Consider the following 24,565-nt stretch of genomic DNA (forward strand, 5'->3'; position numbering starts at 1 on the left):
CCCTGGTTGATTCATCCCTTCCCGGTGACCCTTTGTTGGGGAGGTTCCATTGTCTACAGATGGGCTTTGGGTCTCTGCTCCAACCCCCCTCATTCTCAACCATATGGTTTTATTTGTTTGTCTGTTAAGGGTCTTCTGATGCCTGTTCCCTGGTCCCGATGACACCTCATGATCACACAGGCTGGTGTGCTTCGTCCATGTGGGTTTGTTGTTTCTCTGCTGGATGGCCACCTTGTTTCACTTCAAGCCTTTAAGACTCCAGATGCTGTAACAGTTTAATAGCAGAGCACCATCTGCCTTCTTCACCACATTTGCCCATGCACCCATTTTGTCTTCAGTGATCAAGCTGGGAGGGTGAGCATCTCAGATTGCCAATTTGTTAGAACAGAGTGTTCTTATATTGAGGGAGGGTATGAACAGAGGCCCGAAGTCCATCCACTATCTCAGTGTATTGCCAAAAAATATATTGCCAATACCTCTATTTTTATGGACTACTGTATTTACATATGGACATACCTATGCTTATACCTCTATCCATAGCTTTGCTTCCTAGATTGTTCCTCTGTTCCCTTTTACCTTCCTTCTACCCCACCATCATGCTCACCATCACTTCTGCCTCATAGTACTTCCTCTCAGCTAGATTGCTGTTGTGCCAGCAGTCCCCGGGTCTCTATATCCTCCTCGTTATTGATTTTTATTCCTTAGTTGTTACCCTGTCTATGGTGGTTTGCCCACCGCCCACTTCCCCCATCCCTTCTCCTCCCAAATCCCCTCGGGCCTTGGTCCCATTGCTTCCTCCTCGAGCTTGTTTTCCATGTCTGTCTTGTGCAAGTAGGCATACCAACAATGACAGAGACCAAACAAACAGAAAGCAAACAAATGAAGAAAAAAAAGAGGAAAAAAACCCCATAATTCCAGGTCTGTCCGCTGACCTTTATGACTATCTCCCCACTGATCCTGGGGGAACTCTGGGAGCTGCCCCTCCTAGGCTGAAGTCTAATTTGGGGGGCACTGTAGGGGCCTTGTGGCTTTGAGACTGTAACTCTTTATAGGAGTAGAAAGCTTCATCTACTTCCCACAGTAGTGAACAGTGGACATTTTATTCTCAAAATCCTATAACAATGATGAGATAAATAGCACTAATTATACAATGCCAAGTGTAAGCAGGACTTTCTAGATCATTGTGGCTATATCATTCCAACCTAAACAATGTTTTCCAATACACCAGTGACGACAGCTTTCTGTTATCTATCTTTGATGAGTCATGAATTAAACTAGCCCTGTATTTTGTCCTGGACATGTACATTTGTGACATGGTATTGAATAGTATTACGCTTATTGCAGCTGGAATTAACACAACTGTAAGGACTAAGGCCCACCCCATCTTGGTAATAATAAATTGACTTCCTTGTCTGCTTTCCTAACACTGAACATTCGGTTAACTTGGTGAGTTCCTTTCCACCCCCACACCAGTGGGAAAAAAAAACCTTGAAGAATACAGCTTGTGACCACATGACAGTGCATAGAGGGTGAAATTAGTTGCATTAATTTAGAATATGACAAAAAGCCTTTCCAAATCGTTGTCACTGTGCAACGCTCAAGCAACACTAAACCAAAATAAAAGCAGAACAAAGAAAAGACAGTATTTTGAAAAGAAATCTGTTGAACTGAAATTATCAACATTTTTGAAAGGGTCACTGGTAAATAGCATGTAGGCTAGTGCAGTTTCTAATTGGGGTCCCACCTCGATAATCATATGCAACCTCTCTTTATTTAATCTTTGGGTATAAAACACTGTTGCAGTGTTTTCTTGTTAGAATTTTATCTTCAAAAAGTAAGTCTCCATTGCTCAAGGTTGCATGCAGCAAAATAATGGAGGAATACAATGCAAATTTCTAAGAAATATTTAAACAACAACATTCTTCTTGTGAATTGGTGTAAAAGCACATTGTTTTCTAAAAGGAGAAAGAAAAATGTTTGTCTGTATTTCCTTTAACTCTACCACACTTCTAAATTGATTTTGTTTGGGTTTGGGATTTCTCCATGGAAGATCTGATGTTCATGTTTGAAGTTTGATTCAACCATTTCGGTTTATGTGAAAATAAAGCTTTTAATAGGGTTAATGTGGCTACCTAAAAGTCCATTCTGGGTATGATCATAATCGTGATCTCTGATGAGATCTGACCTAGTAATATATTGTGATTAATCAAAATGGATTGCACTGCATCTTCACAGATGGACTAGAAATTCAGAGTTCTTCTGAATACTTGTTTTAATCTTCCCAGAATAAAATAGCTTTGGAATTTTAACCTTAAATCACATTGAGCCCACCAAATAAATGATTAGAAATCCATTTTGAAGTACAGTTTTGCTTGGATTAAACATCAAAAAGAAAGAAATGTGCTTTATATTCATGGTAATATCTAATTGAATAGTTCATATGACTTAAAGTGTAGTTAAATTATTAATAAAATTTTACAATGATATTTATTTGTATTTAGAGGGAAATGCTTTTTAAAATAGTATATTAAAAAATCTTATAAAACTCATATTCATGAAGTCAAATTCTGACTCTCAGTGGCCCAACAGGACAGAGTGGAACTACCCCTTTGGGTTTTCAAAGCTGTCCATCTACATGGAAACAGACTGACTGCCACATCTTTTTTCCACTGAGTGGCTGGTAGATTCAAATAAGCGAGTCTCTAACCCTTACGCCACCAGAGCTTCTTGATAAAAAGAACAATGGAAACAGGCACACGATGGAAAATAACAGTGAGGCTGTTCTCTAATCTCACGAGCATAAACACTGCCCCGCCCCCACCTGGACGATTGACTTTCCCTCTTCTAATTGTGCAATTCCTGTTTAATTGACATCTGATAACAGAAAGCTTATTTTGGCAAGGGAGCTACCCAACATTTAATACCCAGAGAGCGGGGACAGCTCTTGGACCCTGTAGACAGTAGTCACTGAAGGTGCCTGCCAGTTCAATACGTGACTTCGACTGAGTGGGTTTTTACTAGATCTGCCCGGTTGCCTGAGGACACTTCCTACATGGGGCCAAATGTACTGTGGATCCAAGCCATAGGTACAGGGCTGTACAGAAGTTGCCATTAAGTAGCTTCTTGGCATTCGGAGATTGGCCTCTTAGCTGTCAGATCCTTCCTTACCTATACAAATGAGAATTGAACGAAAGCTGCCAAGCAGCCATGTAGTTCCAACCTCAGTGATGATCAAATCAGGCTTTAAAAAAATCACAATGAACACTACATAACACTGAATAACTTGCATGTCCCAAAGAACTCATCCTTCCTTTTAAGTGAAGTGCCCTTATATGGTTTCAGTAGCTCCAAATTCCATAATGCATCCTCCCCCCTATAACCTTCGTATTGCCGTGACCCTTTAATACAGTTCCTCATGTTGTGGTGACCCCCAACCATAACATTATTTTCATTGCTACTTCATAACTGTAATTTTGCTACTGTTATGAATCATAATGTAAATATCTGTATTTTCATGGTTACAAATTGAGCATAATTAAATCATAGTGATTAATCACAAAAACAATATGTAATTATATACTGTGAAATATTTATTTCTAATTACAAATAAATGCAATGTTGTCTTGAAGCATGGTGTAGCATGGGGAACAGTCTTCACGCCAGGTACTCATAGGTGGGCGTGTCTGCATGAGGGCAGACCTGCCTGGAGACGGATAGAGCAGCGGTGTCTCGGTTCCTGAGACCATCAGAAATATGTGTTTTCCAATGGTCTCAGGCAACCCCTGTAAAAGAGTCGTTCGACCCCCAAAAGGATTGCAGCCCACAGGTTGAGAACTGCTGTCCTACATCTTTAATGCATGTACAATGCTAACTACTAGGGTTCTGGTTCATACATATGAACAAAACATGTTTAAACCTCCACGGGGAGTAATACGTATATGACTGCAGACAACTTGCCTAAACAAGAGTGTGTGTGCCCTTGTCTCCTTAGAGTGCCTACCAAACAAAAAAGGGTGGGGGACGGTTAATTTTGGTGCTGTGAGAAAAACAAGTTTGGGGTCAGAACCAATATGAAATTTTAAAAAAACTCAGATAGACATCTTTCTAAATCATGGAAACTCTGCATGGAAACTCTGCAGTAAGTGTATAGGAGTTTCACCTCAGGTAAAACCATCTTTTTGGCAGATAAAGCATTTTAAGCACAGTTAGGAAAATGTCAAACCCAAGTCAAAGGAGGGAAGACTGCCAACTTCAATGAATGAAAGTGTGACCGCAGTCCAGAAACTGCTGAAAAAAGACCTTAGAATTACCATTGATGTGATTGCTGATGAAGTTGGGAGCTCACCTGGTTCTGCATTTTCATTGTTAAGAGAGTATCTTGATCTCAGCAAGCAATCACTTTGGTGGGTGCCAAACGTGTTGTGCAAAGATCAGCTGCCTCAAAGAGCTCATCTTTCCAACATCCTTTTAAGCAAGAAAGAAGCTAATGAGGACAATTTTATGGGGCAAATCATGACCTGTCACGAGTCTTGGGTTTATCAGTGGGAGCCAGGCAGCTAGGGACAATCAAAATAGTGGCTTCCAGGGGGATCTGCGGGGCTGGTTCAATTCCAGGCAGCGAGATCAGTTCAAATGGTTATGGTGACCTTTGGGGGCTCTAAAGGGGTAATCTTGGTAGATTTTCTCCAAGGACACAGAAAACAATCATCGAAGCTCATTATGAAAAAGTTTAAAGAAAATGGAAAACAACATCGGTGAGAAAAAGAGCGGGAAAGTTGAGCCAGGAAATTGTTGGGGTGTTTTGTTTTGTTTATCCACATTCTTCAAGGGTAGCAAGGGCTGTTCTATGGGAAATCCATGGGAAAACCTTACCCACCCACCCTAGTCCTGATCTTGCCCCTTCGGACTTCTTTTGGTTTCCGCAGCTCAGTATTGAAGTGGAACAAAATTTGAGTCCCTGAAAGAGGCTAAAATTGCCAACTGGTGGTGGTGCCATTGCCTTGGTTCCGACCCATAACAACCTATGCACAACATAAGGAAACAGAGCACAGTCCCGCACCATCCTTGCAGCTGCTCCACTGCCTGAGCCCATCCTTGTAGCCAGCCTGTCAATCGATCTTGTTGAGGACTTTCTTCTTTAAAGTTGCCCCTCCACGTTACCAAGCATGATGCCCTTCTCCAGGGAACAGTCTCTCCCGACAATATGTCCAAAGATGGCAAAGTCTTGTTGCCGTCTTTGCCTCTAAGGCCAGCCCTCCTCCAAGACAGCTTATCCTTTCAGCAGTCCATGGGCCTTTCAATAGTCTTCTCCAGCACCGTAATCCAAATGCATCCTTTCTTCTTCTGGCTTCCCTAGTCAATGTACAATGCTCACCGGCATATGAGGCCACTGAGAAATGCCATGGCTTGGCTCAGGCATGCCTTCGTCCTCCAAGTACTATCCTTGTTTTTCAGTACTCTCAAGAGATCTCGTGCAGCAGATTTACAGAACACAATGCCTCATTTTCTCTCTTGACTGCTGCTTCTGTGAGCCTTGATTGATTTTAGCCAACCAAGATAAAAATCCTTGACAACTTCAACCCTTTCTTCATTCTCCATGAATGTTACCTGTTGGTCCAGTTGTGAGGATTTTAGTCTTTTTGACATTGAGCTGCAATCCATACTGAAGGCTGCAATCCTTGGTCTTCATCAGCAATACTTCAAGTCCTCCTCCCTTTCAGCACCAGGGCTTTGTCATCCGCATGTCGCAGGTTGTTCGTAAGCCTCCATCCTATCTTGACGCCATGTTCTTCTTCATACAAGCCAGTTTCTCTGATGATTTTCTCAGCATAGAGATTGACCAAATATGGTGAGAGAATACAATCTTGACACAAACTGCCGTTTGGTGAAAACACGGGAGGGCGGAATTCTTTGGAGAAGGTTTGAGAGATGGAAACACCACCTGCAGAAGTGTGTAGTCTTAGAGGGAGGAAGCATCAATTACAACAGCTCTACCTTTTCATATCTTTATTTATTTAATAGTTCTATGATTTTTCTAGCGACGCTTTTTTTAAAAATTACCCTCATAAAACAATGTAATTGAAGATTTATTTAGATTAAAAACACGCATCTATGGAGGGATCTATGTACGTAAGTAAAAATCAATAATAAAAATGCTGTGTACCCACACCTATGAAAGGGGTCCCAGGGCCGTATAAATGATTGACACCCTTACATGAGAGCCAAAAGGTTAACAGCTACTTTGAGTCCCTCCAGAGGTACCTTGAGAAAGGCCTATGTATCTAATTCCGAAAAATCAGCTATTGAAAACCCTGTGAAGCACAGTTCCACTCTGACACACTAGGCATCACCAGTTGTCCGAATCCCCAAACACCTGGTAGACCTGTATAAAAGCAGGCCTTGTTTGCTAGGTGGTGGGCTGTTAATGGGTAGGTTGGTGGTTCAAATCCACCTGCTGCTCTGATGGGATTTCGTTTTTGTTTTTGAATGTTGGAGCTTGGTTTTCATGTTTATTTTAAAGATCAGTAACTGAAATATGTTAATAGGTCTTCACAATTAGCTTGACTAGAAGTTAGATTTAGCTCATCCCATAGCATAGGACTGAGCATCATAGTTCAAAACCCAAATGCACTGCTATTGAGTCAATACCAACTCAGCAATCCTATATAGAATTTTGGGGACTACAGATCTTTACAGAAGCAGACAGACTCATCATTATTCCTCAGAGCTACTGATGGGTTTGAACTGCTGAACTTGCAGTTAACAGTCAATGCCTCACCCACAGCATCACCAGAGCTCCTTGTGCACATATTAAGCCATTACAAATTGTTCAGTGAACTTAGCTTAGATTTTACTAATAAAAATTACTAAGCAGCATTTATAACATATGGCTTGTGAAAAAGAAGAAGAGAAAAAAATCAGTTTACTAATTGTTTTTGATCAACATTTTACCAAACTAATAATTTCACAAAATAAATTATGTCAACAAGTTGCTCTACCTTTATAGAGATACCATTAGGCATAAGCTCATTAAGAATCCCTACGTGGTGCAAATAGTTACACGTTTGTCTAACTGATGGAGTGGAGATTCGAATTCACCAAGAGGAACCGTTTTCTTTTCTTTCTTTTCACTTGTTTGTCACTAAAGACTCTCAGAGGCACTTTGGAAGGATCTGCTTGTGATAGATCTTATTCCTGAACAACCTGTGGAATGTACTTCTAATCTGCACACGTAGAATCTCCAGACATGAGAAGTTACTCAGTAACAACTGGTTTGAGTATACAGCGAGACCTTGATTGCCAAATGCCCCCAAGCTCAAACTTTCCACTACTGGAACAGCAAAGTTTGAAAAAAAAAACTTCTCCCTGTTCATATCTTGATAGTCAAACCGGAAATGTAACTTTAAGAGACGTGTGCAGGTTGAGAGGGAGAGTGACCCACACAGGAACACGTGCCACCACTGTTGCTCGGATAACATATAGCGCTTGTGTTAGTGTGGGAAACGTTCACTTCGGTGCTTTCCTTAGCACTTAATTTGCATGAAATATCATAATCATGGCTCCAGAGAAAGTCAGTGAAACCAGCAGTAAAGCCAAGAGGACTGTGAGAGCCACGATAGAGTTTAAGAAAGAAATCATTGTAAAATTCAAATCAGGTTGCCCCTTCTCTGATTTGGCATCTGAATACAGCATGGCTGCATCAACATGACCAACATTTTCCAAAAAATAAAATTGTGATTAAAACAGCTAATGGAGCAAAAAGTGTGAAATCATTAACCTAGAAACAAAGAAGCCAGACCATCAAAGAACCTGAAAAGTTACTGTGAATTTGAATAAATCAAAAACAACTCCGGACATTAGCGTATCCCAGACAGGGATATGTGAGAAGGCTAAAAGCCTCCAGAGGGAATTTATAAGTGTAATTTGGGGGGCTCCAAACCAATTACTTAGTCTTCCATGATTTCTTATGGGGGAAAAATATGTTCAGTTATTGAATTTTTCAAGGTTTGAACATGAATGTGGAACAAATTGAGTTCAACAACCGAGATATCTAGATGGCTTGATGGGTAGATGGATTGGGACAAAGATAAAGATATATGCCAGAGCCCTGGTGGCAGCGTGGTTATGCATCAGTCTGCTAACCATAAGGTATACAGTTTGAAACCTGAAGCCGCCCAGCTGGAGCAAGATGAGGTTCTCTACTCCCATAAATAGTGACAGCCTCGGAAACCCATGAGGGCAATTCTACCCATCCTATAGGGCCACTATGGGTCAGAATCAACTGAATGGCAGTGAATTTTGTGACTTTTAGGTTTCTAAGGATGTGGGTACTTACTAACGATGATAAGACATCAGGCATGAAATAAACAGGACAGTTTCAAATTACCTGGCCAGGCCACCTTTCAAGTCTGGTGTATTTCTGGAAAAAGCAGCTACTAAAGTTGTGGATGAAACTGCCTGCCCCAGAGATGCAAGGAGCCCTGGTGGCGCAGAGGGTGGCTCGTTGGGCTGTTAATCACAAGGTCAGCAGCTCAAAGCCACCAGCTGCTCTGCAGGACAAAGAAGACACTTTCTGATGCTGTAAAACGCTTTGGAAATGCACAGGGGTAGTTCTACTCTGTCCTAAAAGGTCGCTATGCGTCAGAATTGACTCCGTGGCAGTTAATACAGTAGCTCAGAGACATACATACTGTAAAAACTGAGTAAAAGCATGCTTACGGCTACATAGGAATCAGTGAACAAGATAACGGAAAGGAGCGCTTAAGATTTTCAGTCCATTGAATGGGCTGAGTGGCACACGACAGACTGGATAAATGACACACATGTATTCAAATACGCATGACTTCATCTTTTCTTTCTATATGCGAAAATATATTGCACATTTGTATATAATAAATAAATATATTCATTTCCCCCCCACAGGAGACCTGGAGAACCCCCGTTAATAAAAGGCTGGCTTCCTTATCTTGGAGAGATACAGAACTTTCAAAAAATGCCTGTCACTTACATAAAAACTCTTCAAAAGAAACATGGAGATATTTTCACAGTTCTCATTGGGGGTAAGAAACACTTTTCTGTTTCCTAATGTCTCACCTGTTCTTTAATGCCTATTTGTCTTCTCTAGGCAAAATATTGAATGTCATGATGTTTTATTGATAGGGCAAATGCAAAAGAATGCCTTGTTGTTCAGCAGAAAAATTGTGACATTTAACATATATATATACTAAATCCTGCAGAGGATAGCTGGGGAAACTCACTCTTGCCACTAGTTGTTCTTCTATTATTTCACATTCAGTTCCCTTCGCCCGTGATTCACATAGGACCACAAGCAATCATCTGTTCCTGTTAGGTGCCGCGGAGGCGACCGCAGCTCATAGTGACAACAGTAACACAAGTGGTCCTACTCCGATCCTCACAGTGCTTTCTAAGTCTGAGCCATGATTGCTGTAACGGTGTGAACCCATCTCGGTGAGGGACTTCCTTTTCCCACTGCCCTTCCACTTTTCCAAGCCCCATGTGCTTTTCTAGGAGCGTCCCCTGCCCCCCCTTGAAAGAGACCTGGTTGAACAGTGGTTCCAAGTTGGGCTGCTAAGAGCAAGGTCAGCAGTTCAAAACCACCAGCTGCTCCTCAGGAGAAAGATGAGACTTTCTACCTGTGTAAAAAAGGTGCAGTCTCGAAGACCCACAGGGACAGTAATCGGTTTTATGGCAGTGAATTTGGTTTGGTTTTTGGTCTCTGCTGACAAAATGCCCAAAGGATGTGAGAAGAAGTCTCACTGTTCTCACTTCTAAGAAGATTTCTGAGTGTACTTTTCCCAAATCATATTTGTTTGTTCTTCATGTGCATTCCACATTCTTGGCCAACACCATCATTCAACGGCATCAGTTCTTAACTCTTCCTTATTCATTGTTGAACCTTCCCATTCACATGAAGTAATAGAAACTATGGTGGCTTGGTTCAGGCACACTTTAATCCTCAAGGGACTTCTTTGCTTTGGAAATCTTTAAAGGGGTGGTTTGCAGAAGAGTCACCCAATGCATTATTTGATTTAATTTGTTGACAGCTGCTTCAATGGCCATAGATTATGGATCCAGGTAAAACGGAATCCTTTGCGACTTCAATCTGTTTTAGATAATCATGATGTTGCCTGCTGGCCCAATTGTGAAGATTTTTGTGTTTTCCATGTTGAGGTACATTTCAGATTGAAGGCTACAGTTTTTGATATCTGTAAGTAAATGCTTCAATTCCTTTTTGCTTTCAACAACAAAGTTATGCCATCTGCAGATCTCACTTATTAGTGAGTCTTCCTCCAATCCCGATGTCACCTCCTTCTTCAGAGTCAGCTTCTTGGATTATTTGCCCAGCACATAGACTGAATAACTCCGTATACAGATAAATAAGTATGGTGAAAGGATACAACCATGATGCATATCTTTCCTGATCTTAAACTGTGAAATATGTCTTTCTTTTAAGGACTGCCTTTTGTTCTATGCACAGTTTCCACAAAAGCACTATTAAGCAGAGAATGCCAGGAAAGTGTTTGTTTGTGTTTCATTGACTAGGCAAAGGCATTTGACTGTGTGGACTATAACAAAGATTGGGAATTCCAGAACACTACATTGCACTCATGTGGAACTTGTACACGGGTCAAGGCAGTTGTGTTCACAGAACAAGGGAATACGGCATGACTTAAAATCAGGAGAGGTGTGGATCAAGGTTGTATCCTCTCACCATACTTATTCCATCAGTGTGCTGCCCAAGTCCTCACAGAAACTGGATTCTCTGAAGAAGAAGGTAGTATCAGGATTTGAGGGAGGCTTATTAATCACCTGCTAGATGCAGATGGCACAACATTGCTTGCTAAAAGTGAGGAGGACTTGGCGCACTTGCTGAGGAAGATCAAGGGTCGCAGCCTTCAGTATGGATTACAACTCAAGGGAAGGAAGACCAATGTCTTCACAACTGGATGAACGGGTCACATTAATGGGGAATGAAAAAAAGGTTGTTGTCAAGGATTTTGTCTTGCTTGGGTCTATCATTAAGGCTCCTGGGAAGCAGCTGTCGAGAGATCAAACAGTACATTGTGTCTGGTAGATCTGCTACATGCCAACTCTATAAAGAGTGTTGAAAAGCAAGGATGTTACTTTTAGGACTGAGGTGGGCCTGATCGCAGCCATGGTATTTTTTTCAGTTGCCTCATATGCATGTGAAAGTTAGACATTGAATCAGGAAGACCGAAGAAGAATCGATGTGTTTGGTGCTGGCAAACAATCTAGACAGTACCATTGACCACCAAAGGGACAAACAGGTCTGTCTTGGAAGAAATGCCGCTGGTATCCTCCTTCGAGGCAAGGATGGTAAGACTTCCTCAGATATACTTTGGACGTGCCATTAGAAAAGACCAGGCCCTAGAGAAGGACGTCATGCTTGGTAAAGGACAGGGCAGCACAAAGGAGGACGTCCCCTGAGAAGATGAATTGACACAGGGGCTGCAACAGAGGGCTCAAACGGAGAACCGGTTGTGAGGATGGTGCAGGGCCCAGCAGTGTTGCACATAAGGCTGCCCTGAGTCAGAACTGACTCCAAGGTGCCCGAGAACAACCCTAACATTCCTAGAGCGCCACCTGTTTTTTCTTGCTTTAATTGCTTTGATGAATTTCAGAGGCAACGTTGTATACAAACATAGGACAGTCACAGCAGAACAGCAAGACAAAGCATGGGGGTTCAAGAGAGCCTCACAGGTGAGGCGGTGATTTCCCATAACCTGGCATATTAAAGTGTTCTAGGCCCAAGACAAGCTTGTGCAAGTAGCAAGACAAACACGAAGCTGATTCTACCATTTCGGTGCTATCATTGTCATGTAGGGAAGAAAAACTCCCAACACCCTCAGAGGAGAGGGTAGAACTGTTCTGTAGGGTTTCCAACCCTGTACGTCTTTACAGAACTTGATTGGCACATCTCTCTCCAAGAATTTGCTGAGATGTTCAAAGCTCTGTGCTTTATGTTGGCAGCCAAACACTTAACCACTGGGCCATGAGAAATCCTCTTTAATGTATTTTTGTGGGGGAACATGCAAATAATTACCTAAACTGGATGGCATTTAACAAGTAGAGTTGTTTTATCACATGAACAGATAATATTAGTTTCATCACAGTGTATTCCTCGGCCTCACAGCTGGGAAGTTTCTCCCAACACTCTGGTTTCAGAAAAATTGCAATCTTTAAAAAAAAAAAGAGCCATGAATAGGAATTGAGGAAATCGGGTATATAACATATTCTTCACACACCTCATGAAGATCTCTTCCTCTTCAGCCTAGTTTCTTGAGTTGTGAAATTTCCCTCTCATAGTCTAAGCCCTAGTGGTGTGGGTTACAAGCAAGGCTGTACATCACAAGGACAGCAGTTCAAAACCAACAACTGCTCCTTATAAAAAAGATGAGGCTTTTGACTCCCGTAAAGGTTTACAGTCCTGGAAAGCCATAGGGTCAGTTCTGCGCTGCTCTGTGGAATCCCTGCCAATCAGAAACAATTCAATGGCATTGGGTTTGGGGCAGGGGCTTATTGGCGTTATTTGTGCCTTCATGCTTTCTTCTGCTGTCTTCACCTGACTGGCTTAGATCTGTCCTTCAGCATATTGGTCAAGCACTACTTCCTCTCAGTAGCTTCCACTGACCATCTCCTACCCCCCCTGTGATGACTCTTCTCCGAACTCCAAGTATTCCCAGCCACACAGCTATCATAGCATTTAATATATTGTGAATAGATTGCTAATTTTCATATCTGTCTCTCTTCATTATTCTGTTAGCTCTTCTGCTGCCAGCAGTTAGCTCATAACTCAGCACAGGTTGACGCATAATAAATAATGTGATGGGTAAATTCTCAGCACTTTAGAGCTGACAAAGTACTATCATCCAACTAAAGGCAGGCTTGTGCCTTCCATTCTAAATGTGTTTTTGACTTTTTAGGCCAGAACTGTATGCTTAACTTTAGAAAACAAAGTCATACTCAAAAACTATCCTCTGCATTTTTGATAGAATTAAACCTTTTGTCTTCATGAATAGATAACCAATTATGAACATTTTCATTTTTCTTCTTTAACATTATACAGATATAACCTAAGATGATTAAGCAAAACTGAGAGGCATGTTTGAATAATTGCATTCCCCAAAAACCACCCATTTCTGCTGACACTTGATAACTTCATCAGAGACACGGAATTGCTAATGTCTAAATAATTTGACCATGGTTGTAATTTTGAACAAAACAGTAGGCAACTACACTTGAGTATATACTACCACACATCCCTTTTGTCTCTTCTGAGTGTTTGAGCCAAGCCTGCCAACAGATCCTGCTCACGTATCGAATGATCAGTTTGTAAAGTCACTCATTTGGAAAATAGGCAACCAGGAGCAGAGTCCTCTGCCCTGGTTTCACAATGTGGTTTCAGTGAGGGTGTGCTCTGGCATGATGAGCAAATGATTGTCATCCTGAAAAGTCCCAAGGGACACGGATGTCATTTTAATAAAGAAATTAAAAGGTACATCTTTTCATGAGAAACCACGTAAATTCGTGACCTGTCGCAGAAAATAGTTCTCTAATTGGTTTTGTGTGGTGGGGCAGAGGCACCAATTTCCCTGGACGTCACCCCGGAGAAGTTCCACTGTACATCATTGTCACCCGCTCAGTGAAATCTCCCTAATAAGAGCGGGCCTATGTAAATGTGGCCACCTTCAAGGAAATAAAAAAGTTGGTTCATCTGCCGCTCCTCCAACGAATATAATCAGCTTATGATTTTTTTTTTAATCTACTAAAGAATCAACTAACAAGTACTTTGAAACCTTGTCATCATAGTAAATTTTTTTAAATTCACATTTGTCTCATGTTTGTTAGCAGGGCATTTGTATTCCAGATGGGCAGAGATTTGTCCTGATTTCTCATCTTTATAACACTAAATTTCTGAAATCAAAAATCATGACTCAATTTGCAGTGATCTTGATGTCGAACTTCTGTACAAGACATCAGGTTAAATGACTGGATTTTTTTAAACATTCACCAATATATTTCTTACCATGTAAATTCACCTTCCTGCAAGAATTCATTTTCATGTATGTGCAACAATTTTTAACTTAATGAAGAATTATATGTCTGGTGTGTTAGTCTGGGTACAAATCCACAGAAACTCATATGTATAAGAGAGAGTTTTATATAAAGGGTAGGAGCACATCAAGAAAACATCCCAACCCAGTGCTGCCCAAGCCCACAAGTCCAACATTAGCCCATATGTCTGTCACCAATCCACAAAGTCCTCCTCCATCTCACAAAACACACACCATGATGCCGACTGCAGGAGGAAAGCCGAGTCAGTGAACGTGTAAGCATCTCAGCGCTGGCAGGGGTCTCCACACCGCTGCCCCATCACCCAGGGCTGCATCAGGGTAGGTCCATGTGGCTTCTCCTCAGGGATGGCTTGCAGAAAGTGAGCCTTGCCAGCCAAAGCAGGGAACTGGCTAAGGCAGCTGCACCCTGGTCCGACCATCAGAAAGCAGGAGACCCGAGAACTAGAAAGGCGAGGCTCACTGAACCATGTATCTCTCCATGCTTCAGTTAACCCCACATGTGTTCATCGGAAAGGTTGGCATAATAAACTAACTAGCTCCTCAGGCTATGTAGGAATCTCAAAAGCTCACTGCCATCAAGACAATTTCAACTCACAGGGACCCCACAGAACAGGGTCGAACTCCCACTGTGGGTTTTTGAGACTGTAACTCTTGACAGTTTACAGCAGTAGAAAGTCTCATATGTCTCCCTTGAAGCAGCTGATGATTTCAAACTGCTGACCTTTCAGTTAGCAACCCAACACAAAACCCACTCCCCAGCGTTCCTGTCTAGGGCTACTACAGGGATCAAGAGATTAATTGACTGTAGGAATACTACAGTTCATTTCTTGGGCATATTCAGCTCCTAAGAAGGAAATGGAATGAGATTATTGGCAAGAAAAGTCTGGCCCCACTTCACATAAATGTATTAGTCAGAAGGATAGTGTTTATTTTTTTCTTTTTCTTTTCAGAAATGGACTCCCTTTTGATATTTAGATTTTAAACTAACTCAAGCTCTGAATTTCTTTATATCAATATTTGTTTTGTATGAGCTGCTGACAGCATTATTTTCTTTTTTCAAAACATGGCAAAAAATAATGCTCCTACCTTGTGATTTTTGTGAATATAACTGTTAACACTTAGCATTCATCTACATAAATCACACTCCAGAAAAACTTAATTTTACTCTAAGAATACATGGCCCTCAGAATAGATTTCCAGATTCCCTTTGTTAAAGAAATTTAAATTCATTTTATGAATGTATATGTGTTTCCCTGTCTGATTAAAGATCACAAAGAATCTCTTGATTTTGCATCTCACATTAGCAGATGGTGGACAGATGGTTTAAATTAATATTAATTTTGAAAAACTTAGCTTAAATTGTTTATACTGAAGATTAAAAGTTGGAAAGCCAGTTAACATCTCCAGGGTTATTCGTATTTTCAAACTCACTTGAAAAATCAAATTCAGAAAATTAAAGAATTTACTTCAAAAAATAAAATAAAATCTGTGTTTCAGCCAGAAAGATAGGTAAAGCACAATGCCTTGATGTTGGAAAAATTAAGATAAAAATTAGAAAGAACAAATACAGATACTTGAGAGAATCATATTCACAAATCGCTTTAAAATAATAATTGACTTTTACAGAACCTGTATATACACAAATGCATATTTTAGAAACCACTTAATAGTAATTGCTGCTCTTTAGAAGGAATTTTTTTGGGGGGATCAACTCATTTTCCTCAGTGTTCTTTGACTTTGTGGTTAGTTTCTGCTTCATGAATTTTGACTCCGTGACCTTGGTTTACAGAATAAAACTACTCTGTGGGCTTTCCAAGCACTGACCTTTCAGTGTTAGTGAAACCTCTGGGTGGGCTGGAGCCACCAGCCTTCCCTCTATTGCCTAGCAGTTGAGCTCTTAATAATTTTGCTCCACTGAGGAGACCTAGTTCCCCATGGACTTCTTATTTGAAATCAATCTTGTGATGTCTTCTCATATCTTAATCCCTAAGGAGAGAGACATGCAGAGTGAGAGAAAAAGAGGAAGAGAGAAAGATAAAGATAAAGACAGAGAATTCATATATCAATTCGAAGCAAAAACGTTCACATACATAGAGCATCTACTTCAACAGAGGCCCAAAGACATTGAACGAATGGTGTCATGGCTGACTCTTATCTTTCCACTTAAATGTGTGTGTTGTAGAACAAATTGATAGGAACAAAACTCAAAATATTCTCTAAAGACTGTGTAGTTTACAGAGAAGATGGTCCCTTTTGTACTTTCTGTTTTTATTGAATAATTTAAAATAGCCCTAGATCTAGCTACCCAACTTCTTTCATGTGGTGCAAGGAAAAAAGTATGAATCACCAGCTGTGAAAAATATACAGCTTTGCCTAAAATTATATCTTTTGCCAAATAAGAGAATTGACTCTGCTTTTGTCAATAATTTCTCGGGCAGATGCTGGCAATTTTACTTAAATAAGTTTCTGTGGTAAAGCAGATGTCATAAAATATACCCAAATCCAGCTGATTCCTTTTTGAGTTCCTCAAGGGGAAAAAAAACGATTTCACTTAGTAGATGACCGTTTGGGATCTGAACAGAATTAGGAGCCCCATCTAGCTTTACCCTCAGGTCCAGATGGGGCTGCCATGTCAGAAGAATCAAAGGACAAAGGTGTGCATAAAAGTTATGTCCTAAGTCTTCTTCTTAGAGAAATTTTATAGCACGTGTACTTTAAAATACAGTAAATACATTTTTCTATTTCTATGATTCAATTGAAAAATTGAATTTAATCCCTTGGATACATTTTGGATGGCCATGCATAACAAGTGAGAAATCCTTCATCTAAGAAAGCGTTCTGAGCCCCTCCAAAGGAAATTATGAGGGAAGAGGAAAGCTTAAATGATTCTATAAACCTTTGACGTTTACTTGTTTTTTGTCTAAAATGTGTCTTCTTGGAAAGGAAGGACTTCCTCAATGTCATTATGGAATAATTCCTCCACAATACTTCTATTTAAAGGGAATCTTAAAATAGTACTTTAGGAAGGCAAAAGCAGCCTGGTGTGATGCAAAGAAGTCTGCACCGGGAGTGACTTCTCCCCCAGCGTCTGCGGTCTAAATACTATCAGGACTGGGCCCTTTATTCTCTTGACTTTCTTTAGCTTTCTCAGCTGATACACGCAGAGGTTACATGAGACAATCTCAGAAGTTCCTGTCATTGTATGATCCGCCTCTGTGGGCCTCCCTCTGAGCATCATGCTGACTGAGTGAGAACCTTCCAGGAATCCGTGCCGATAGCCTTGAGTGTTTGAACTAGATAATGTTGAGCAACACTGGGGATAGCGAGAAAACCAAATGGCATCTCCTGAAGATTCATTTGTTGATATTTGCAAGCAGAAGGAGACATATTCCACTTTTTATTTTTCTTTGAACCTCTTTTCTATCACTGTTCATACTGACAGAGCAAATTGTTTTTATCTTTATATCCCAAGGAGCAGAACATCCAAGGGCATGTCTGGATCAAAGTAAATGTTGAATGAGTGGATCATGGTTTGGCATACCATTTCAATTACAAATCAGCTATTTGGCTTTAAACGTGCTATTACATTTCCTTGAACCACTGTTTTTTTTTTTACATATAATATTAACATGCTACTATTTGTGATTTGTTGCTAATGTGAAATTAGATATTTATGAGTGTCTGGTTCTAACCAAAGTCCTAATCCTAATGCGCCAGTCACTTTGCAGGGTAGAGGTGGGGCGTGGGGTGGATTGAGGCCGTCTGCTTCCATCGGATGTACAGCCTTGGAAACCCTAAGGAGCAGGCTGATCTCTCCTGCGGGAACCTACCAGTAGTAATCAGCTTAACACTATGTGTGTAGTCCCTAATGCATTTTCACATATTTGAGTTAAAATTAGTATGCAGTTTGACCAAAGCTAAAATGGCATTTAGTATGGAAAAAATGATAAAGTATAAATATAAATAATATATGGCATCGTACCACATTGGTCTTGATTTCCTTTTTTTCTATTTGTTTTATTATGAGAAATTATGAGAGTTAAGCCAATCGATACTGAGACAATTTAAAGGACATTTCACATGATATGGTACTTTACTTAAAATGAAAATTGTTGTATTAAAGCATCTTTTCAAGACTATTTATCCTTGAGCTTCTAAGTGTTTAAAAAGAAGCCTGCATTGGATAATTGTATGAAATGGACTTTTAGTCAAATTAGTACCTTTCTGGATGTTATCTATTAAGATCTAGCAAATCTTGATTAAACTAGTTTCAAATTTCAGGCAATTAGTTTCGTTTTACTGCTAAATGAACTCATGTTCTCAATTTTTTTTTCTTTTAGGAAAGTATATAACATTTATCCTGGACCCTTTCCAGTTCCAGTTAGTGACCAAAAATCACAAACAATTAAGCTTCAAGATGTTTGGCCACAAAGTATCATATAATGCCTTTGCCATCAAAATGTTATTAACCAATCAAGAGCTTGACCATGACCTTCATGTGTGCTATCAGTATTTGCAGGGAAAATCGTTGGAAGTACTCTTTGAAACCATGGAAGAAAAGATAAAGCACAATTTTGAATCCAGATTATTAAGAAACAGAAATTGGGACACGGAAAAAATGTTAATATTCTGCATTTCAATAGTATTTGAGGTCACCTTTACAACTCTGTATGGAAATCTCCTGGTTGCCGATAAGAAAAAATTTATTAGTGAGTTAAAAGATGATTTTATTAAATTTGATGACATATTCCCATACTTAGCAACAGGCATACCTATTGAGCTTCTAGGAAATGCTAGATCTTTGCAAAAGAGAATTATAAACTGCTTCAGACAAGAGAACTTAGCTAAATTCAAAGGGTGGTCAGAATTTGTTCAAATGAGGCAAGATATTCTGGAGAAATACTATGAACCTGACAACTCAGAAATTGCAGGTAAGAAACTTCTCAATGATTACTTGTCTGAACGAAAATAATTTACAATAGACCTTTGAAATAAAAAGACCAAATGGCGACCTTGAAAATTTTTATGCTCTTTCTAATTGGCTAATGATAAAATACTTTGATAATTGATTTTTTTTTTTTTTTTTTGCTGAGGTGGTAAAACAAGATACTTCGTGGTGATAATGAGAAAGAGTATAACTAAGCGGCATTCCCTCGTTTTATCTCAGCCCCCAACTTCCCGTCCCCCTACACATTACGTTTTAAACTATTCTCATTAAACAGAAAATTAGACTTCAGAAGCCTATTGGTCCTCATTAGCATGCACTGATCCTTGGCTGGGTCTGTGTCCTAACATCTTTTAATTAGCACACTGCAAATCTAATCAGTGTAATAAACGCTATTAATCTTCCTTTTCACTTATTTTCTCCCAGCACATCATTTAGGCATTCTCTGGGCCTCTATGGCAAACACTATTCCAACTATGTTCTGGGCGATGTATTATCTTCTGCGGCACCCAGAAGCCATGGCAGCAGTGCGTGACGAAATTGACCATTTGCTGCAGTCAACAGGTCAAAAGAAAGGGCCTGGATTTTCCATCAGCTTCACCAGAGAACAATTGGACAGCCTGGTCTACCTAGGTAATTTGTTTGTATCTGGTATGAAGAAAAGAACGTACCTCTCAGCAAACTCAGTTTATCACTCAGAGCTGTTTACCAAGAGGTGGAGGACACAGCTGCCTAATTGACATAATAACACCCATTTACATCAATTATAAATTATGTAGTTTATAGCTGTAGATACTCTCATTGCATGTAAACATGAAGGCCTAGGTAATTAACTATGCAAGGTATGCAAAAGGCTAAACCGAAGCTTTGCAATTATTTGGGGAAAAAAAATTTATGCCTATTAAGTCATTTGATTCTGAGCATCTGTTGGTGCCCTAATGCTTTCCAAACACTGCTGCACTATCTTGACAAGAAAGGTATTTGGGGATCAAAAAAGAAAGTATTTCAGAAAGGCAACCGGTGTTCAAAATGTACTTATTAGTCGCCACAATGGTAATATTTTTAAGCACAGATTTGGACACGTTCACAGCTTGGAGTATATGCCTCTTCAAAATGTAAGTAAGTGCCTTTCCTCTGAAAGGTCATGATTGAAACCCCTTCCCAAAAGAAGGGAGGGAGAAAGAAAAGAAAGGAAAGGAGAAGAAAAGGCAACAAATACGAAAAATACAAATTACTACACAGGCAGTATTATAAAATATTCACTTAGAAAATGATGCCTTATAACATATTTACTAACTCATGAGCTATTCAGGGTCACGATTTCAAATATATTTGAGGTTGGGCAATTGCTTTTCTTTTTTTTTGTTGTTTTTCAAATTTTAACATAAGCGTACTGTAGACTTTGTAGGTTTTGATCTCAGTAGATTGCATTCACATTTATGGATATTAATAATATTCTTTACCACCCAAGTAAAGTTTCGTCACCATATGAATTAATACACTGATAATTCAGTAGCCTCTATTCCCTCTGTATTGGCATTTTTATATGGTAGTACTCTTTCAGATCTAATATTTTAATTCTCTTCGGACAAGTCCAAGAGTACATTTTCATGTATCACTGTTGCTGCACTCCTTTGGCAATGGAGATGAATATTTTTACCTATGGGGACGTTTGATATTTTTATCTTTAAAATAGGTGGTATATTCCAGGTTCCTTGATATGGCTTTTGGGAGCAAAGAACTTACTGGTCTTGATGAGCCTTGACCACCAGTCAACACCCCCAGGTATTGAGAATAATGTCCAGTGTTCTCGAGATTACTTCCTTTGGTCAGGCTAACCCCCGATTGATTAGAGGCAATCAGAAGGAAGTTTTGGGTTGTACTGGCAGCCAGCTACCTTGTTCAGTCAAGTAAGAAAAGGGTATCACCTTACAGTTGTCTGTCATTAATTCATATAATTAAAGCATATTTGCACAGAGAAGGATAATTACAAATATTCTTTATATATGTAATTATTGGGGAAAATACACAAGATTTGTATAAAATCCTGTGTATCACTTTTCCCGTGAATACATAGCACTTTCTGGGTAGATACACAATTTCAATGTCATTGCCAGATAGTCATGTAATTTTAATCCATTTAATGAATCAAATGATTCATAGAGGGTAGTAATTAAAATAAATTTTAAAGAATATATGTTGTGTCCTGCATACACAGTTATTATTCTTACATTTTGCCTGAAATACATCAACTCTCTTTTTTACTATCAAGTTCTTGTCAATGAAAGATAAGATTATTTTTAAATTGTGGTATTAATCATTTAAATGGATTTGGTCCAAAAAGTGTCAAATTCCAGAACTATAATTTGTATCACTTGAGACGCGCGGTGATAGAGTGGTTATATGTTGGGCTGCGATCCTCATGGTTGGAAGTTCGAAACCATCAGCGGCTCTGCGGGAGAAAGACTGGGCTTTCTACTCCTGTAAACATTTAGAGTCTCGGAATCCTACAGAGTCCCTCTGAGTCAGCATTGACTCAACGGCAGTGATTTTGTTTGTTGTTTTGGTGTAGGTTCCGTATTTGAAGAGTTTCATTCTTAGTGACTCCATAAAAGTATAACTGTAGCTGTTAAAAAACAACCACAGATTTCCCAGGGAGTTTAAATCCTTCTTGATAACAGCAGCCTTCAGTAATGGATCCTTGTTCATAGCAGCCTTGGATGCTAGAAAGGGCCAGTGTTTTTCATTATGAGTATGTAAAATAATGGAGCTGAGGAGTGATTTGTGTAACTTAGCATGGATTCTTTCATATTTGAGGTAGCATGTTTTATAAAGAGTGGAGCATAAACGATAACCTCCACATCTAGTTATGTCGCCCATGACTGTTGCCCTGGATTAAAAAAGCATGAACTATATTTGGAAAAGCAACCTTAACCGGGCGTGGTGGGTGGTGGCACGCGCCTGCAGTCCCAGCTACTCCAGAGGCTGAGGCTGGAAGATCGCTTGAGTCCAGGAGTTCTGGACTGCAGTGCGCTATGCCGATCGGGTATCCGCACTAAGTTCGGCATCAATATGGTGACCTCCCAGGATCAGGGGACCACCAGGTTGCCTAAGCAGGGGTGACCCGGCCCAGGTCGGAAAAGCAACCTTAAACAGCTTTAAGTATTTAAAGTTTGATATGTGTGTTTGGTTACATGTATATAAACGTATGTGCCTACCCTTCTCATCTCTTTAAGGAAAGATTTTTCTGTATTTTAAGTACTTCTATTTTAAAGATAATCCTGAATTTTTATTATGATAAAAAGAGTACCATATATACTCGAGTATAAGCTGAGCTGACTATCCACTGAGGCACCTAATTTTACCACAAAAACTGCATTAAAAATGTATTGAAAAACTCGACTTATACTCGAGTATATGCAGTACAGTGATTAGATGAATGCTTCATTTTTTACTGGGAAAGTTCATTTTTATAATGGTACAAGAGTAGAAAGAGGAAACTTTCGACTTCCATGAAGAGTTACTGTTTTGGAACCCCACAGGGGCAGTTGTAGCCTGTGCTGTGGACTAGCTATGAATTACAATTGACTTGATGACAGTGGGTTTGGTTTGACAACAATAGAAGAATATTTTGTTTTGTTTTGTTAGGGAGAATTTTGCACGTCAGCTAACTATTATTATGAAACAAATATGAAATCGGAATTTAGAATGACATTGAAATAAGTGTCTTATTCCTAAAAAATGATTTATATTGTTCAGCGTGTTCGCCAAATCAGAGCCCAATAGGGCACAGGTTTATAGTGATGTACTTCCTGCATATGTCATTGGCATTCCTGGCCTAATCCTGTAAACCTCGCGTGTACCAAATTTCCTCTAGCATCAATTCACCCTGAATGTCGACAGAAATCAAAATTGCTTAGCAAAAGTTGGGCTTTGAAATATGAAGCCTATTTAATTAATTCAGCGTCATCGTGTTGTAAGAGGTTGTGATATGCTTTTTTTTCCCACAGTGCAGGTGAGAATTTTTCCTGAAAATCATTTAGAGTCTCTCATTTAGACAAAGAAAATACAACTTTATGCTTATGTTAAAGATTAATTTATCGTGACTTCACAAACACTTTTTATCTATTAATGTTTTGTAAAGGCCTCTACTATTAAATATAAAGAACAGTTTTCAATAACTTTGAAATTAACTTTAAAAGAAGCATGCTGGATTCAATGAGGTCCAGATAACTGTTACTTAGGATCTGCATCCTCACAGAAAGAGGGCAAGTTGAATAGAAGGTCGAGAAACTCTCAAGAGCCAAGTTAAGAACGTTTCCGTTTCCTGAGAATGGGAAGCTGGGTGAGGAAGTAGGAAGGAGAACAGCAGGTTTCAAAAGGAGGACAAGTCAAAACAGGAAAGATGATTCCAAAGGAAATAAGAAAAGACAATGTAGGGGAAAGAAACTCTCTCAAAGTTGAAATGTTTAACAAATGTAAACTTTTTAAAGTTTAAAAATAGTTTTAGATGTACAGAAAGGCCACAAAAGTAGCTCAGAGAGTTCCATCTACCCCACATATGACTTCCCTGATAACATGTTACATCTGTCTGACACAGTTCCATCTACCCCACATACGACTTCCCTGATAACATACATCTGTGTGACACAGTTGTCCAAATTGTTGCTATTGTGTTGAAGTAGTTGATTGAGAATTGTAAAATAAGTATGGCTTTGAAAAATTAAAAGTCTATGTACTTCAAGCAACAATCCTAAAGATCAACAAAGTCCTTTTTTCTGGTGGGCAGGAACAGGAGGTATAGGTTCTGCTTTGTATGTGGAGCATGTAAGTGGGGTGAGAGTGACACGGCACAGGGCGGTGTTTCTTTGTGTGGCCTGAGTCAGAACTGGGTTGCTACGAATCAGGACTGACGGAACGGCATCTACAACAGCAGCAAAGGATGAAGAAGAGCGCTTCCACAACCAGGTAAATAAACCTCAAGGAGGTTACTTGTGGACTTTTTATGTGTAAATAGGAGGAAGCATCAGCTAAACAATGAAAATTAATGATTGGGATGTGCCATATTTTCAATGTAACCCAAAACAAAGAGAATTAGCAAAACAATGAATGATGGGGAAAAATTCAATGGGAATGAAAATGATTTCACTTAAGTCTAAAAATCAACTGTGTATGAATGGGATGTGTGGTTTAACTGAAAAGGGTTTAAATAAGTGGTTCTCAGCCTTGTCTGCTCATGGGAACCATCTGGGAAGTTCTTTTAAAAATGTTCGTACCAGCTGCCACCACACAAAGGGACTGATTTGATTGGACTGGAGGGCTGGCTGATGGCTTTAAAAGCTCTCAAGTGATTTCGAATTCACATTGGTTCTGTTGCCATTGTTCTTGAATAGAGCTGCATTTTGTTGTTGTTGTTTGTTTGTTTGTTTGTTTGTTTTTAAAGAACATTTCAGGTCATCTTTATAGACAGCCAACATTCAAAAACACTTTGTTGGGGTTTGGG

The 24,565-nt window shown here is 39.7% G+C and overlaps 1 protein-coding gene across 1 annotated transcript in view; it reads left to right on the plus strand.

Moving 5' to 3' along the window:
- LOC101656322 (cytochrome P450 7B1) overlaps positions 1–24,565 on the plus strand; it is a 197,936-nt gene that overhangs the window by 152,473 nt on the left and 20,898 nt on the right. The window contains exons 2-4 of the mRNA XM_030884853.2: positions 8,923–9,059; positions 18,458–19,048; positions 19,489–19,695. Coding sequence (XP_030740713.2) covers positions 8,923–9,059; positions 18,458–19,048; positions 19,489–19,695 — 935 coding nt within the window. The remainder of the gene's footprint in view (positions 1–8,922; positions 9,060–18,457; positions 19,049–19,488; positions 19,696–24,565) is intronic.

The sequence above is a fragment of the Echinops telfairi genome, unplaced genomic scaffold, assembly GCF_000313985.2.
Source record: "Echinops telfairi isolate 266 unplaced genomic scaffold, ASM31398v2 ScPeMD7_1;HRSCAF=3_0, whole genome shotgun sequence".
Taxonomy (NCBI): domain Eukaryota; kingdom Metazoa; phylum Chordata; class Mammalia; order Afrosoricida; family Tenrecidae; genus Echinops; species Echinops telfairi.